This window comes from Corvus cornix, chromosome 1A, assembly GCF_000738735.6.
Source record: "Corvus cornix cornix isolate S_Up_H32 chromosome 1A, ASM73873v5, whole genome shotgun sequence".
NCBI lineage: Eukaryota > Metazoa > Chordata > Aves > Passeriformes > Corvidae > Corvus > Corvus cornix.
Window position 1 is genome coordinate 56,259,556 of NC_047057.1, and position 18,672 is coordinate 56,278,227.

The 18,672-nt window shown below is 42.1% G+C and overlaps 1 protein-coding gene across 4 annotated transcripts in view; it reads right to left on the minus strand.

Annotated features, from left to right (window-relative positions):
• Positions 1 to 18,672, minus strand: part of DENND5B (DENN domain containing 5B) — a 104,899-nt gene that overhangs the window by 31,647 nt on the left and 54,580 nt on the right. For all 4 annotated transcript variants that reach the window (XM_039570754.1, XM_039570751.1, XM_039570752.1 and 1 more), the window contains 4 exons: positions 8,899 to 9,086; positions 4,631 to 5,164; positions 3,031 to 3,262; positions 794 to 944 (listed from right to left, as the gene is read on the minus strand). In XM_039570754.1, the coding sequence (XP_039426688.1) occupies positions 794 to 944; positions 3,031 to 3,262; positions 4,631 to 5,164; positions 8,899 to 9,086 (1,105 nt within the window). The remainder of the gene's footprint in view (positions 1 to 793; positions 945 to 3,030; positions 3,263 to 4,630; positions 5,165 to 8,898; positions 9,087 to 18,672) is intronic.

Genomic DNA, 18,672 nt, shown 5'->3' on the forward strand with positions numbered 1-18,672 from the left:
ACATTTGAAGAGGGAGAAACCCCTCCTCATTCACGGGTTTTGAAGGAAGAAAGATTAAAAATAAAGGAACTCACAGCACTTACTTTGTATTATAACTGTACAGGTGTAAAGTGTATCAGTGCTCCAGGTTCCCATTTCACATTAGGTAAATGAACCATGTAATGGCATGCTAAATTCCACAGCTATAGGTACCCCTATAATCTTATCAAAGTGCACCAAAGAACCTTATCAGACTCAAAAAAGAAACCCGGGTACAGAAGCACATACTTTCCACCCTCACCAAGTTATTCGTCCAGGGTATTCTAATGTGGAAACTGAAGGAGAGCTGTAGAAATCTCTGGGTCAAGTAATAACAGCTAAAGAGAGGAACGGAGTGGGCATTATTTCATTCTGCAGGATGGTATAGAGGTTTCAATACCAAAATTTCTTCCAGAATCTGAATTTTGGCTTGAGCTCCCAAATTACTGTATTCAGTGCAAAACAGCCAAACAATTCATTTGAAACTCATAAGAACATTGCAAACAAAAAAATTTTTATGAGAAGACAGAGTACTTACCATTCAACAGAAAACAGTAGTGAGGAATCTTCCCCAAAACAGAGCTAACGCTTCCTGACATAACCCAAACAATGGTTATATCTTCAGAAGTGGCAGCCCATACAAACCAGAAATGGGAACAGCTGTTGGGTTCAATAGACTGGTTATATGCCATCCAAAATTAGGACTTCTGTCCAGTGATGTGAAGCATTTGTATGAGAAACCTGCTTTTAAATACAGAAATAAAACCTGACTTACTTGTTATTGGTGGGTCCCGTTGCCAAGACATCAGACTGCAGCTTTGGGAAAAATCCTTGTTCATATTTCCCTTGGCCAATCTTCATATCGAGCAGGTGAGGGTGGATGGCTGTGTGGTCAATCTTCATCAGCCGCTGCTCGATGGACTGGGCTGCAGGTGACAGTCACAGGTGAGCAGCTGTGTCACCAACACCCCAGGGCACGCGCTGTCACTACAGCAGTGCTCATGCTCAGACCCCTGAAAACCCACTAGAATGTTAAACAGTGACCTCAGACACAGAAATCTGCCACTCACAAAGGTGAGGAGACACTTGTGCTGGTTTTTTTAAATTTTGCTTTTAGTTTCTTTACCCAACACAACGAGCACTGGTGCAAACGTGTTAGCTGTTAAGCAAGCAGGTATTACAGGAGCCTACGAGATGCATTAGGAACTGGCAAGAGCAGTGCCATCTTCCACCAAAATCCCTTGTTTGGTTTTAAGGCTTCTTCAGCAGAACAGAGACCTCCAAGGCCAGCTGCAACCCCTGGGGGACTGGGCACCTTGCTTAGCCCCACGTTCCCTGGGCAGATGCATGGCTGGGGGACACCCGAGTTCTGCAAACATCTGGGACTATAATGATCCTCCTCCTGAAACTGGGTATGCCTTTACTGGATGACAGGCCTTCAAAAAGCACAGCTAACTGTAGCAAGACCTGAGCAGCATGAAGAAGATGAACAGATTCTTGGAAACAGGGAAGCCTGTGGTAAGATGGGAGAGGGCTTCCCAGGAATCTCAGCTCCACTGAGACTAAAGCGGTTCAATCCTTTGCTTGAAGGACTTGTGGGTTTCAATCTCAAACCTCGAGCAGGATGAAAATAAAACCTTGTCACCCCCCCTTAACTTGTGAAGAACTGGGGAAAGGAGGTGTATGGGGGAATTCAGAATTTAATTAGCAACCTTAATATTCAACTCTTTCTAGCCCATCTATTAACAGGCAGGCCTGTTCTTTCAGCGTATCACATCTAGTGAATACATATGCAAAATGTGGAAGCTAAATCTCTTTTTCATTTGTCAAGAACAACACAGAACTCATTTCCTCATTTTATAAAACTGTGATGGGAAAGAAACTGTCACAAGATTTACATACATTATCATTAGAAACTCAGCAAGTATTTTTTTCCCCTCTAAAACAACATAAAAATCACTTTGTATGGTTCCATTTTGGAGAAAAGGAGTGGGTAGTGTGGGGTCAGAGGGTTTGAAGGGTTCCAAAAACAGTTAAACAAACAGGTGCTGGATCAGTGCTGGGGTCACATATACTGTGAATGGTAAATATGAAGGAAAATTGGTATTACTATCAGTTTGCTGCTTTTCACAAGACAGAAAATGAGGTTCTGGTGCCACAATATCTGCCAAAACTAGACGCTGAATAGACAGTTGACCTGCAAATTAGAATTGGGTTTAGACAGAAAAAGTTAAGCAGACACAGATTTCTATTTCTGACATGTTGATAACAAGTAAAACACAGAAGGAGTTAAACAGAAAAAAACCCCATGAGAAATGTGTTTGCCCTAGCTTACTAATATGTGTCCCAACAAATTTAAGAGTATAATTTCCCTGTATTACTTAGAAATTAAATAAATACTTACACAAGTATTAAGTAAGAAACTCAAGTATAATTTGAAAATGCATCCTGTGGCTGTAATGGAAAAAAAAAATCCAAGCCTTCAGTAGAGCGTACTGCTCATTAACACTGAACATCTACTGCTGGAGGTACTAAATATGCCACACAGGATTACGTCCCCGGCATCCCCTGCTGCTTTAACGAAATGGTGTAAGGCAAAACAATGTCTTTTTATGGGAAGGGGGAGACAAGGCCAGTGGAGCAGACACCGGGGCTCGACGCCTCAGAGTGGCTGGCACTGGTCCAATCACCAGGCTGAAGGAAAGCTCTCCTGGCAATGGAACAGGAGCTGCCTGAAATGAGAAATTGTGAGCCAGTTCCGTTTGGGTTTGGGTTGAGTTTATTAAAGGCACCAGCCTAGGAGAGCTCAAAGGGAAAGGAAAGCTCCTGCCATTTCTGGTGTTTAATAGCATCCTAAAGTTTTTGCTTAGATGCGATAAGGACATTGCTGAGTCCTCCTCAGGTAGCTCTAGGACTTCCTCATCAACTGCAACACTCAGATGACTGAGGACCTATATTTCTTGGTGGCTGACACTGTACTTTTGAATATTTTACCAGCCCGTCTGAACGTACCTGCTTCTTTCAAAGTGCTGCATTTCTGGTAGTTGGATGTCCGCAGTGCAGGGGCCCTGACATTATATAGCCTTATTTTCTCAATTCGGGAGTCAAAAACTCGTAGAAAAGGGTCCTTCTCTTCCCACTGGGAGATGATCTTGTTGTCTATGAAGGTTGCAAACATCTGTGTTTCGATGAAGTGCGAAAGGAATGGGAGGTAAGGCTCGGGTTGGTCCGAAAGGAAGGAAGCCTGAAATACAGAACAGCTCATTAGAGCCATGTTCCTGCCCAGCACTGACATGCCCAGCCATCCTTTGGCAGAGAACTGATCCAGCAGCCAGCAGGAAGGCTTGGACAAGGTCTCCCCACCATAAAAACACCACTCAGAGAGGTGTGAATGCATCTACAAAGGGGTTTGGTTCAGAACTGTAAGAAGTAAGCTGTCAGGGAGACTTTGTGACAGCTGGAACAAAGGGAATATGGAGTCACTGAAGTAGGGCTCGTGCTGCCTGCTTTTTCAAAGCAACCTAGCAGCTATCACCCACAAGAATAAACCCTGTGCAATGCACGGCAGACCAGCACGTGTGCTCACTTGGGACCTCTGGTCTGGGCCTCACTGCTCAGGACCATATCGCTTATTAAGGTGTCACACCTATCAAGGGGTGTACAGTGCTCTTCAGCTTATGCTCTTCTGTGATGTTACACAGGGCAATTAATCACGAATTTCCAATTAGAACTGTGTGTCTAAGCCTTTAACTGAGCTTTGAAAACCCTAAACTTAACAGCCCATTTTATTGCAGAGGCACTAGCAGAGATTGCCTAAACAACCCCATCCTTTTGAATGCTGCACTGTTTAATGCCTGAATACAAACAAACCAGTAAAAGGCATGGCAGCAATTTTTTTTAATCAAAAACTCAGATCAGTATTTAGTCTGTTCCTCACTACTCATCCTTTTAACCTTTTCCTTAGAGAAGGACTTGTATCTGAAAAAGATGATGGCTAAGAACACTATCTACTTTGTAGGGTCACTCAGCAGTTGTGCAAGCTTCCCAACATTTCCCATTCCTTTTGCTATCCACCCATCTCTTTATATCCCCAATTTTAATCTTGAGGGATTCCATTCCCTCTTGTGCACACACTACAATGGAGTCATAACAGTACTCTTGTGCCATAACGAAGTGATAACTTTCTTCAGAACAACAGTACCCATTACCAAAAACCTCTACAGTGAGATTAGGAAACATGAAAGACTAGATCTGTTTTTTTGTCTCAAGTGTGCACCTCTCCTCTCAACAAACGAAAAAAGAAAGACAGACAGACAGAAAAAGAAGTCACTTTGCATTGCTACCCTTCCACCGAGCCCACAGGAGCAGCCCCATGAGCTAGGCAGAAGCCTGCCAGCTTGGTTTGTACCAGTGAGGATGGCTCTGAACAGCTCAGTGGATGTGCTCCGATTTACTCTGGCAGGAGATCTGGCCCTGCGTACTGGAAATGGACAAAACTCTCCATGAGGCAGATGAAGAACAGCAGATTAAAGAGCACCTAGGCTGTACATACAAATACAGCTATCCTCCCTCCCCCTTTTAGATAGAGACACGAATACACGGCTATCTTTACTTTGTCAAAGTTTTGCATTTGTTCCCTGTTTGTCAGCCACGACTCCATGTCGGGGGCAGCCTGGATGACAAAAGCCTCGTAGTCAGCGAACATCTGTGTGAAGCGGTTGGCGAAAACCTCGCGGAGCTGCACGTTCAGTTTGTAGTCCCTCAGCTCCAGCTCCTCACACGACAACTTTCCATCCTTCTCCTCTGTGAGGGGAGTGGTGATGGTCATTTTCTCCATGGTCACGCCCGTCCTCTTGGCCAGGGCTTGCAGGCGGGCGATCGTCTCGTTGCCTTTCAGCAGCTCGTACATGTTGAGGGCATTGCTGGGGATGTTCCCGTTCTTCTTGTCATTCACCAGGTCACTAAGAACCAGATTCTTGAGTTTCGTGGCGCTGTCGCTGCAGTGCAGGTTGCCTTCTGGAGGGATCCCAAACTGCAGGAGTACCTCAGAGATTTCCTGGATAAACTCCAGCTTGTTGGGGAACTGGGGGAATTCCTCTGGCAGCTCAATGAAATGGTTATCGATGTCTACAAAGCACAAGTTTGCCTGAAATACAAACAGAAGTCTCAAAATGGACACTCAGCACTGAACTGGTTCCTCTGTGACATAGCCTTTTTTCCCAGGGTGCTTCCAGACAGAAGGGTAAGCAACATGTACACAGGACACTTTAGCTGCGTTGTCTAGCCCGTGACATTTCAGACTTCAGTAAAGCTGAGGGCCAACTGGATGACAAATAAAGGCTCCTGCCCTCTCCTGTTCCCCCAGGACATGCAGACCCCAAACTTTCCACTACAAAGATTTCATATGCCCTCCCAGAGCACACCACCTGTGGGAAGACATAAAAGGTAGAAAAGCTTTAGGTGTGAGAAAAAAGCAGGATTCAGGAATAAAGCAGAAGAGTTTAGAGATCAGCTTTGGCTGAGAAAAGTTGAAGAAGATACATTTAATAGCAAGCAAGGACATTAAAACAATGGTTAGAGTTTCTAGGTTTGGCAGAGATAGGTTTTGAAGTTGCAAAAAATTTGCTTAGCAGGATAGATAAGTTAAGCTTAATAATGGAATATTGTGTGTTCTTACATAAGGTATAACAAGTGAGTATTGTGTACAACAGATGTACGTGCGCTGTTTGTGCTTGGTTAAACAGTTGTCTGTAACTTTTAGAAGCATGCTATTGGCTGAGAAGCTTTTAAGAATGCTCTGTAACCAGGAAGTCTTTGGATGTCTGGGACAACGTGAGCTTTGTACCACCTCTGCCTCAACTCAGTATGTGAGACTGATAATGGAATAAAATAATAAAAGGCTCCTGGAATGCTTGTCCAAGCTCCCCATCCCGTTTGCCGATGAAAACGCCAACACCACCAAGCAGGAAGTGCAGCACCACTTCTCAGCCCATATAAATACCCCTTGTGTGAGTTACTGCATCTCACGGGCACATTTATTTTACCAGGATCCAACTGCAAGAAGCCTCTGCAGCTGTGCTACCAAGAAATGAGATGTTCAGCAAGAAAGATGACACTGCTTCAAGCAGAACTATAAAAGAGAGTCCCATGGAAATCCTTTGGGATTATATCTGAGTACAGCTTGTCCATTAGAGGCCAAGCCCTACCTCCCCACTCCCCTGACCCCCTGTTTCCATGGAGGCTTTTAATATTGGCAATTCCTCTGCCTGAGATTTAAAGAGAGTGCTCTTAGCTTTGCTATGAATGGAGACGGATCTCAGCCCATAAGATTAAAGCTAAGTGGAGACATTAATCTAGCAGAGCAGTTACTTTTACTAGGAAAGTGTCGATGGAGGGATGGAAGAACCCCACATAAAAATTAATTACATTGCAAATGCACCCTCAGGAATAACAGCAGAATGAAAACCAGTAATTGATCTTCTGAACGGCGGCTTACATCTGAAATTCGCTGTCTGAGTGCACTGTGCTGAGTAAAATCTTAAACCAGGTCAGATTCCCAAGGTGCTGGGCTCTGATGGGTTTTATCCTGGCATAAAACTGCAGAACAGGAGATGCAGAAAACTTACAAGGCAGCAGCAGGTCTTTGTTAGCCTGACTTGGCCATTAGCACAGCTCCTCTGCCTTCTCTCAGGCTCTTACCAAACGCCCTAGACTAATCTTCAGATTATGTGAAGATAAAAGATTTATTTTCCTTCTTTTTTGAAAAGGTTAATTTTCAGCAGGACAATACATTCCACAGCAAACATGTTTATAATATATTGGACATTTCGGGGACATGTTAATTAACATTAATCCCCTTTCACGTAGACACTTTGAAGGGTATGAGGATTCATCTGGTAAAGCAGAAGTGTCCCTTCAGCTTTTTCATATTAAATTTAGTCTGTACAAAGAAATGCATTTCTTCATACAAAACAATTTGCTTTATTTAACTATGCAGCTATTACAGAGTTGTGGCATGTGTCAGTACCATTCTTTTTCTCAGGGACTGCCTTCTTATCTATCAATATTTCATTTCAAAGGCTTTTTAATTTCAGCTCTGCATATCATTTACAAAATTTGAAAACTGATATTTGGATTCAGAAAACCCTTGGGGAATTGGTCTCACTTCTCTCTTCAAAAACATCTGATGATTAAAGTTAATGCAGGGAGATTAGTAACCTTAAGACAGCATGATAGCCAGTTGTTAGAATTTTTATCTCTAACAAACAAATGGTTTATATTTAGAGCAAGAGCTTGAAAAGCTAGCCTCTGGCCTGAACAATAAAGGAATGCTAAAGCGAACGGTGCTTCATCACTGCTCACATGCTGAGGGGGTTTTTATTTTTTATTGTCTAGAGGAATTTGAGATTCAAGATCTTCTCTCTTCAATATGCTTTCTTTCTTTTCCTCTCCCACAGAGCATACTGGACCTGTGGTATTCATAAATGCTGATATTTTCCACTTATTTGTTAAACGTCATGGAGGGGGCAGATTCCACCCCACTATTACTCTTCTCTCCCTGGTGATATTTGTTATTCCAGCGATACTGCAATATTAAATACTGTCACGTTAAAATTTTAATTTAAGGAAAATGACAGCTTAATCTGCTAACCAAAAGCATGTGACTAAGAATTTTAAAAACCACAGTAATTATGTAATATTAGCACGGTTTTACTGAGGAGCATAGCTAGATAGCAGCTTTGCTTCCACACCAGTGCAGATTTCATGTGGTCTGGTCACTGTATCCATAAGGTAAAACTTGATTTGCAGTTCCATGCCACCAAGGCTGATTCAGTCACCTTCATGCAATACTTAAAATAGACCTTTATAAAAAATTGTATTACCCCTGCCCTGTGTGTATCCCTCCACTTCCACACAAAACCTCCCACCCCTGCATATTCTCCTCTGCTGCTGCTCCCACCTGCATTCTCAGTCAGAGCAGGTATTTGGAAGCCTTAGGAACTCTGCCCCTAGGAGAGGTCCCCTCAGCACAGCCACTGTCAGGAGATGTTACTGCTGCATGAACAGATACTCTTGGGGTTCCCACTGATTTTAACAAGAAACCTAAGTTAAAAAGCACACGGCATGCTCTGGTTCCAGTCACCACCTGGAATGCAGACAGGTGAGCCATGCTCCAAAGACTTTGCTGTATGGCCAGGTTAAAATGTGAAGCAGTTTTAATCACCATCAAATTTTGAGGAGCAAAATCTCCATTTCACTCTCCACCACCACCAAGGATTTAACCCTTAGATTAAGAGGATGACCTCTCCTTCCTTTTTTTTTCCTCTCTAAATGGTTCACAGGCACAGTATTAATGCAAATCTGGCTTGTTTGAGGCCAGGATGCTGGTCTAGTAATAGACCAGGAACACATGGGCTCAACCAAGGATGGGATGCGGCTGGCAGGACAAGGTAGACTCCTCAGCAGCAGGGGGACAGGAACAGGTTTACACCATCTAGCAACTGCACCTGACATCCAGATCCATCAAGATCCTCCCTGAATGAAATGCTCTTTAGCCCTCTGTCAGTAGGACTGTGACACTGACAGAGTAACAAAACCTGGTGAAGTGTGTGATATAGGGAAAGCCAAGAAATGTTCAGCTTTGTCACAACAAATAGCAGACGAGAAGCATTTAGAAATCAAAACAGTAAGTGGAACTCATTAAATTCAGAAATGGACCAAGAAGGGCTGTGGAGACTTCCCTACTATCTCACTCCTGCTGGCAATCAGTCCTCACAATGCCAGACAAGCCTCCTAACACCAAGCATTGTTTTCCAGCAGAAACTCACACAAATATTAATAAGGCATTTCAGGATAGTAACCCCAAAGGTGGACACTGACCTCCTGAGGCAGCTCCAGCTTGGAGCGGTCGGTGCCCTCCTTAGACTGCAGCCCCATCAGGTAGGGAACAGGAGCATCCAGAAAATGCAGGAGAGAGGCAGGAAGGATGGGGACGTACACATGCTGCCACTGAAACGGGAACAGCAGCGTTGTGATTCCTTCTGCCACCGTCATCAGACGCTGATAATCTAGACATGGGAGAGAAAGAGAGGCAGATATTGAATTATCTCCCTGTGTTCTGCTTTTGAGACCTGTTTGGCAAGGACATCAGTGACAAAACAAGACAGAAACCATGTTTATACGATAACATGTTGTTTGGAAAGTAAGACAGTACTTAAGAACCTTAAACATTATTTAATTTGTTAAAACTCCTTCTTCCCACAAAGAAACGGCTGAGTATAGATATTCATGCCTTATCTAGATCTTTTCTGTCATTAAATTAATTTATTAAAAGGATACCAAAAGTTCTGTCTGTAGTACAGGATAATAATAATACTCTAATTTCATAAAAAGCATGTATTTTTACATGGGGAGAAGAGGAGAAAGAAGTGAACTTCAAGGAAATATTGTGGTTTCTGGCTTGCTCCTGCCTGCCTGCTTCTGCCTCACTTGCTACTATTTCCAAGGCTGAGTGTACTCTCCAGAAGACTTGTCTTGGCCACATACCAGCAGAAGTTTACAGTCCCTAGGTATATAAAAGCAGTGCTTTTAAGTTAAATCCAAACAGAAGCCTAATATAAATTTAGTTCACAAATACATTCTGTGTAGCTAGCATATGCATATTTATATTACATTACTTTCCCAAATTTGTATTTAATCCACTAGTTCATTGCTTTGCAATATTTTGGTTCCAGTAAGCACATTGTGCATTATTTTTGAAATTAAAATTTATTTTGGCCCAGCTGAGCTGGATGTTTCATATTTTGGGTAAGAGCAAATTATTTATCAAATATCCAGCTGGCATGATGCAATACTACAAGCTATTTAGTAATATAAACGAGGGGATAAATTGAGAACAAATTTTTTAAATAAATAACTAAATAAATCACATATTGGTATTAAAGAGACGGTCATTCTTACAGCTCGAACTGCAGACAATCCATCTGGAAACAGGTAAAGACCCCTAGGTTTGTAAGCTCCACAGCTGTATCTGAACCCAAGTCTCATCAGTGCCAGGCAAGTCTCATGAGCTCTAGCTTGAGCAACTAAAAGATTTTCCCTCTCACTGAGGCCAGACCCAGATCCTGGGTAACACTTGGGCTGTTGCCCATCTCTCCTAGTCCTCTTTACCCCACTCCAGGAAAGTAAAGATACACGTATGAACACCCTGGTTCTGAGTCAGGTAAAAAGCCATTGATGGCTTTTGCCGGGAGAGGAGCCCAGCCTGACCCTTCCTGTTTCCTTAACATCCCAGCCCGAGACCTTGGCAGACACCAACAACAGCAAAAGCACTGTCATCTGACACTGCTCAGCTATTAGGAGGTCTCTGGGAAGATGCTCTTGAATAAATATGCAAATTACAGCAACAAATGCATAACCCATTCTCCTTGCTAGCACCTCTCTGTGAAAAACCAGCCACAATCTGCAGAAGGTCAGTTGGCAGGGCAAAAACATTTTTCATCTTGTCTTACCAATAGCTATTCAGTCAGTCTTTGAAATTATTTTCATGCATACAAGTCAGTCTCAAGGTTACACCTCCCAGCCACTGATCAGTCACTTACGAATCCCTAACCACGCAATGGTCCATAATTATACATGTGCATTCACTGTCCTGGTGAGGAGCACTTACACAAACTCCAGTTATAATACCTACTGTCTCATAACATCTCATAACCCTGAAAGGTTTAAAGATTAAAAACAAAAGAAATCAAATAGAGAAAGTAGCATGTCTTAGTATGCAAGACACCTTCAAAGTCAGTTCTGATCTACATAGCCACATGAAGAAACAGGACTTGGCAGCAAAGTTGCAAGGATCTTTTTGAATAAGAGCATTCAATTCTGGAAATGCATGCTGACTTTTCTCTGGTGCTACTGATAATATTTAACATGGTCACTAGCACAAATTTTGTAATCAATTTAGTACGAGAAGAGCTGTTTAAAAAAAAAAAACCAACTAGTGATGACCAAATTATTAGGCTGCTACCAACTAGCAATGCCTGTCAGTGATTAGCAGATAAAAAATGTTTATGTACCCAGCAGTTTTAGCTGAAGAGAGGGACATTCCAGTTTCCTCCAGAAAAATAATATTCAAAAATCTCTAAATTATTTTTTTGTTATCTGTTTCAAGAAGTCAGAAACTCTAGTTACTTTTCATGTACTTTCAAGCCTGTACAAGGTTAGACACCTATCATGTAAAGCCTGAAATAATTTTTGATGGAGAGATTCTTGTACCTATCATCATTTGAAAGAAGCTTACATGGTTACTGAGGACAACCTGGGACCAAGGGATTGAGGAAATGACCTCAAATTGTGCCTGAGGAGGTTTAGATTGGATATTAGGAAAAATTTCTTCACTGAAAGGGTTGCTGAGCATTGCAACAGACTGTCCAGGGAAGGGGTTGAGTCACCATCTCTGGAGGCATCTAAAAGACATGATTTTGTGGCAGTCAGAGACATGATTTAGTGGTGGGTTTGGCACTGTTAGGTTTACAGATGGACTTGATGATCTTAAAGGTCTTTTCCAACCATAATTATTCTATGACTCTTCATGTTCAAAGCTCAGCCTCTAATTTGTTCACAGAATGTTTTCCAAGAGAAACTGCTCAAGGAGGATAACCCCAGGGCAAAATGGTCCCTGGGGTTTCTACTGCAACCACTGCCTCCTAACAGCTTAGCTGGACTCGGTGCAGTGTTGTCTCTCACACCCAACCTTTCCACTGAGTGAAGGAGAGGGCAACAGAGTCAAGCTCAAAGACTCTGGGTCCACCTCCCTTTTCTGGCACCATCTGCTGGGGGCCCTTGGCCAAGTATCTCAGCTTCCTGTGCAGGACACTCAATGGCTGCAGGGCCGTGCTCCACTACAGGTTTGTAGTTCAAACACCATATTCAGCCGTGCTTTACCAAGGTCTGGCAACATTCACATGGCTCACAAGGTATAGTGCTTAAAATGCAAACCCTGAGATACTCCTGTAGAATTACAAATCACTATTTTCTGTTGGAGGTGGAAATGGTTTCAGCATTTGAACATCAATTCCTCATAGAAGTTTTTCTGAAAGAGGACAAAACTTGACAATTATTTGTATTGATGTTGATTTTCTGTAACACACTAACAGGAAATAAGCAATCAGAAATATCTATCCCGAAGAGTTTAAAGTTCAAACACAGGCAGTGACTGAGAGAACAAAACAAAATAATCTTCTTTTCATTTTACAAACTGAGTATAGAAGCTCTGAGTTGTTAAGCAATTCACAAAGCTCAACATAAAAATTGCTTTTGCTGCCACAAAAGAATGTGTTATCTCAAAACCCTTCCCATGCTGCAGCAAAGCAAACCCAAGATCCTTTGAGAAGGGAAAAAGACATCAGTGCTATCCCTGCCCCAAAGAGCTAAGACCTCATTCAGGTTCTACCATCGAAACAGGTTCAAATCTTTGGTCATAATCAAACAGAAGAGAATTTCACCTGGGACCTTCTCAGCAAATGCCCAATCACAGGAATTTTGTGTATAAGGTATGTGTAAGAGCACACACGCTCATTCTACCCAGAAACGGTGTTCCTGCTGGGAACAGTGTGCTGTTATTCCAGTTTCAACACCTCCAGCCTTCCCAACGAAAGCACAATTAGGCCATTTTCCAACTCTCTGTTCCAGTAACCTACCAAAGGTAGGGCAGAAAGCCTACCACAGCACTGGAGTCACAGCCTGGATCCTCTAAATCCAGTCCAAGGCGTTAAAAATAGACTGTGCTTCTTTATTTTCCTATTGAAGTCTCACTTTATATACAATTTGAAAGCACTTGGAAGCTTTTGAAAAGATGAGTTACCTGGACACCACTTCCTTTCCTCTACTGCTTTTTAGAACACACATAAAGGATAACTGCAGCTTTGCAAAGCCACGTATTTAAAAATGTGTCCTGGAAAATAATGATCAGATGGTGTTCTCAAAGAGTACCTTATCAATATGCACCAAACAATTGTCTTTAAACAAAATAAACCAAACCAACAACAGAGAAAGAAAAAAAATCAATGAACCTTAATGAAGAAAAGCTAATTCTTTAGAGGGAAACACTTGAATGGGCTTTAAAACATTCTTGTGACCAACAGTTTTTCCACATGCTACCTCTTCAAAGTATGATAAGCAATTGTTATTCAACTGCTTTTTTTTCTTTTTATTTTGTAACAAGATATGAATTAGATGAGCCAGATATATTGGAAAAACTGGCAAATAAAAATATTTTGCTTTGAGCTCTGAGTATGAGTCAGGAACAGCGCATAACCAGACCTGTCTTGGGTCTGGGTACCTTCAGATCTGTAATGTTTAAATATAGCACACTGCAGATGAAAAACGAAATCTGAAATTCACATTGGGAGACAAAAATTGTTTATGAAAGCAAAGGTTTTCAAATCAGATCTCAATAGCTCCACAGAAGCAGCACACACAAGTGCTGCAGACATCAAAGTGCCCTGGAAGCTTCCACCTTTCATCTGGTTTGTGTGCTGGCAGCTGTGATGGCTGACAAGCCAGTCCAGGTGACTTGAAGAGATGTTCAGATAAAACACACAAAAATGGTGTAGGAAATGTTTACTCAGTATAGAAATCACCTTGTTGCAGTGCTGCATTCAGGAACCCGGAGAGGCGCTGTGTCATGGGGCTGTAACCAGCACTGACCCAAGGAAATGACCCCTGGCATGTCACTGCCCCTCATCCCTGAGGGAAGGGGGGATTTACCAGCGGGTGACGTAGCACATGAGTTACACCATAAAAGCAGAGTGGCAATTTATGCAAATATGAAAATACATATTTTCTTAAACAGAAGGGTCAAGACAAGCCTGCATCTAATTGCCTGAAGTAAGAATTAGCCTCTCAAACTGGGGGTCAGCTCTGCCCCAAGGGAAACATCCCAAGGCCAATATTCACTGAGGCCAATTTTCACCCTTTTTCCTTGTTGGCCAGTGCTTAATGTAAAAAGCTTCTGCTTCAATACATTTCCATTTATATAATTTAGCTATGTCACAGCCTGCCATCAGCAGTTCAGCATAAATTAATTTATGATTAAGAGCCACCCCAAGAATTAGCTCCCATTAGCAGCATGGTTAGGACCACTTTAGACCGCCATGTTATTTATCTGCCATTTGCCATAACTGAAACGTAAAGGCAAGTTTAAATTTCTTCCCCTCATTCTTGAAAGGTGAAGACGTTTCATCATGGAAAAAAAATGAGATCCAATTAAAAAAATAAGTGGAGAGGTTGTGGTGTGTGTATGTGCATAGCGTTAGAAGCAGTGGCCCAATCTCCCTTTATAGCTCACTGTGAACACAAACAGAAGTGGGGCTGTGGCACAGACCTGAACCAGCTCCTTCTCCTTTTTTCCCAATGCTTTAAAACCTTCACTTTTCAAGTCATACTGACTGGCTAACAAAACTGAGCAACTTCTAATTAAAAAATAATATTGTCTCTTCACCTAAGTTATAAAGGAATACTATATATCATTCTCTGATTATTCTACCCAATTGCTTGTCTTTTTTTTCAGGAAAACACACACTGCAGCCTCCTCTGAGTGTGGTTCTACTGAGGCCCTAAACCCAGGTCTCTTCCACAGCATAGAAAGATTCTTCCCATAGAAGACAACTTCCCACTGATTTGGATGAATATTAGTGTGGAGGGCAACTGTTTAAATAATGAGCAGAAGAGCAAAGGTTTTCTATGGAACTATTTGGTGTAAGAATGCTTTAAAAGGCAAACACATTATGCATGTATTAATTTTTAAAAATCTCCCCCAAAACAGACTTCATAAGAAAGATTGTTCAGACACAACGTTCTCTAGGCAATGACTTTATATATGCATAGTCATTTGTATTATAATTTCAAAGATCAAAAAAAAAATAATGCAAAGAATATTTCAATCTTGGAGGAGCAATTACTCAAGCCCTTGGAAAAACAACTTGGAAAACGCTCAAAATTATAATGAGTAGAAACAGCCTAAGCTCTAAGAAGTTTATCTCTGCCTCATCCACACGTTCCCTCTCATGCTTAAATCCCTAGAAAGGCAGACATACAAAATGGATTGCTGAGGTTTCCACAGAGCTCACAGTTTAATTCATCTCTCTCCAGCAGGAATCTCACACCAGTGGTGTTTTGTTACTTATCCTTTGGAAACTGTAGTAGCTATTGCAGAGTGGACACAAACAAGACCTTACACCTGTGCGGTTGCACAGGAGAGCTGTGCTCTGAATAAAGGGCACTTACAAGAGCACTGCAAAGACTGCACCCTGAAGAATCGCAGGGAAAACATATCTAATCCCTCTTTCAAAGCCCAAATGTTGAAAACTTGCCCTATTTAATCTTAAAAATATTCTCTATATGCAGAAAGATGTAACCTGAAGCTACAGGAATTCAGGTACAGTGAAAGTGATTTCAGGTACAGCTTTCCACACCACCTTTGCAGATCAAAACTGGCACTTCCCACCAGCAGTGGTTGTGACTAATTCCCTGGAAGTCCACACTGTCCCCAGGAACAATAAGGGCTGATCTTTTCAGTCTTGCCACTGAGGTGCAAGCACAGGTCTCTTCCCATCACCCAGCTATGCAGTCAAAAATGTGTGGGAACAAAGCAGCTGAAAAAATGAGCTCATCATTCTTTGCTGTCAGTCTCTTCAGTCCTCTGCTTGACCACCACAGCTGTAAAGTGAAGTTACAGTCCACTACAATCCCTGCATTTTCCCAGGTGATGGGGTACCAGTCACTCCTAAGACACAACCAACAGTGCAACTGGATACCCAAAGACTACTGCAGCAGCCATGGTACAAACAGCCACTCATTGGTCCTGTCCCCACGGCAGAGCTGTGCCAGACACTCTCGTATCGTGCTGGGAACACATCCAGGCAAGCTGGGTAAAGTCACCCAACACCCTCACCTCTTCATTGACCTAGATGCCTTTGTTCAGACTGCTGGAAACATTATGCCTCAGCTACAGGGTTAAAAATAAACTTTTGCATCCTCAACTCCTAGTTCCCTTGAGAAAAACCACTCCAGAAAAGCCAGTACAGTCTCTGTGCAACTTTCCTGCCAGCCTTTCACTGCTGTTATCACCAACTAGGCTCACTGTATGGTCAGGGTTGTGCAACAATTTGTATTTTCACCCAACTTTGCAAAAGAAGCCTTTATTGTATAGAAGAAGAACAAAATTTTTGGCAAGCTTGAATGAAAAGCTTCCTTCCAACAGGTCTAGGAGAACCACAAAAAAGTCAGCTTACATTTCCCATACATGTTAATCGCAGCTCTCTCACTGAAATAGTTTAGTGAACTGAAGCAGGTTTTGGTCCAGCTCTGATTTCTCGAGTATTACAGGATTATGTAAGCGAATTGTGATTTTGTGTAAATAATGCAACTGGTAGATCCTCTGCTAACCTCTTATTGAGTTTGGGTAGGTTGCACCAAGGCCAGGCCTCTGGAAACACAGTCCAATGAGTCCATCCTCATTAAAGCAGGAAGGCAAAGAAGGATGAATTCGCAAAATCCCTCTACCATTTGTTATTTTGGAACAAGAGATACGTCAGCCAAAACCTTTTCATCTTTTGCCTTGAAAGAACTTGGGAGTTAAAAAAGTATTTCTCCCTGATGGATCTCAAAGCTGAAGAGAGCAGATTTCAGTACCATCTAGGTTGGTTATATCTCAAACTGGAAAATAGCTGCTGTTTTCTTTTTCAGGAATCACAAGACTGACATTTAAAAGAAGCCTCAGTGCACAATTAGCCAAGCACTCAGCTGTCAGGCTATGCCAAAACTGAGGCTTTGCACTTGCCCTCCACTCCACATTCCTCACCTCTGGGAACCAGCATTACACTGCTATTTACATAATCACAGAATTTCCCTAATACAGCTATATACTTTCCCCCATGCACCATCAAATTGTGTCTATATTAGACAGACAAATAAAATTCATGTCAAGGACATGCCTAGATTCACAAATAGAAGAGAAGAGAAGGAGAAGAAAAAAATTCTGAAGTTTGAAGGGTGAAAAGAATTACTTCTCACTATCGAATTTTTCTTTTAAAAAAACCCCCACACAATGAAACCAAACAAAACAAGTAAACCCTTAAATTATAACCAGTAATTGGAAGAACAACAATTATTTATCTAACTTCTGGTGGACATGAAGGCAGAGTCAAAATTATTTAGTGGATATTTTGTATCTGTCTCAATGACTACTGCGGAAGTAATGCATATACAGGCTGCTCTCCACACGCACAAAATATTGCTAAAATGTAACCTGACAAGCACATGTGGGAAAGAAAAAAGAAAAAAAAATTCTCAGCTCTCAGGGAGTCCATAAGCAGGGAACAGGGTGGGACTGATGAGCAGGGCTGGGTAAGAGGCATTTCAGTGGTGCTGCGGTTTAATATCAAACTCCGGTGTAAAGTGGCAAAGGCAGCATGATTCAATCCAAGGAAGAAAGGGGTAAGTGCACACACACACACAGAGAAGCAGGAGGGAAGGGAAAAGCAGCCTAATCAAAACTAACAGCAGGATTTCTGCTCACACTTCAAACTGAGAGAAGATAAAACCTTTCATTTTCAGTTCTTGAAAGCAAACCCCTGGAGTCCATGTGGAGAAGAGCTCTGCAAAGAACTACCAATCCTTTGAATTCAGTCATTTGCAGAAGAACTACCCTCTTTCCACCTCCCTGAACATTTTTCCCCATTCTCAGTCATTTAGTTATTAGCATTACCATTACACACTTCCTGACCTTTTCTTTTATATGACAAACCCAAGCGATCCCTTCTGGAGCCTTAAGGTTCATTATCCACACTCATTTTAGACTATTTCCCATCCTCTCTCCCCGTTCCATTTCAAGCTGTTTGCTGCTTGAATCACTTCTCTTGAAAAGTCTAGGTATTCAGCATCTTTTCACTAAAAGGTATGTGTACCTCCTGGCTCCAGGTTTTTCATTCTACTCTGATGAAACCACTGCCCCACCCCCAAAATTTTTTCCCTGATGCACATTTTCCTAATGTAGGAAATCACAGATGCCATTTGGGAACCTAAATTACATGGACAGGCTTCCAGTGAGACTTAGAGGAACACCCAGAAAGTCTGAACATCCCTTTGAAAATCAGCAGAAAAACTTGAACTTGACATGTTGGGCATCCAAATACAACCAGGGCCAGACTCAGAGGAATCAACATCGTACAGGAAACAGTAACAGGGGTATAAAATCCCAGTGCTAAGTCAGGATTCCCCAAACCTCCAGCAGAGTATTCCACTATTACAGAAAGACACAACCATAGGACAAAAGGTAAAGACCAGATTTTCCAAAGTTTGCTGGCACACTTCAACACGGACAGGCTCTGTGCAAGCAACTTCTGCCAATGCTTGGCCAACTCCATTCTTAGGGGCTCAAAAAGAAGTACCAGTATCCTTGTCAGCAAAGTTCCCAAATATCTCAAGCAGGACTAAAAAGGAATGACCTGTAACCCCACTCAGTTTCAAGCCACCATTAAATCTTTAGCCTCCAAGTGCTAAAAGACTCTCAGTGTTCTAACAAGAATATATCCATCATATGGGAAGCACGAAATTTCACCAGACTTTGATACGCTACTGAAATTTGAAAAACAAAGT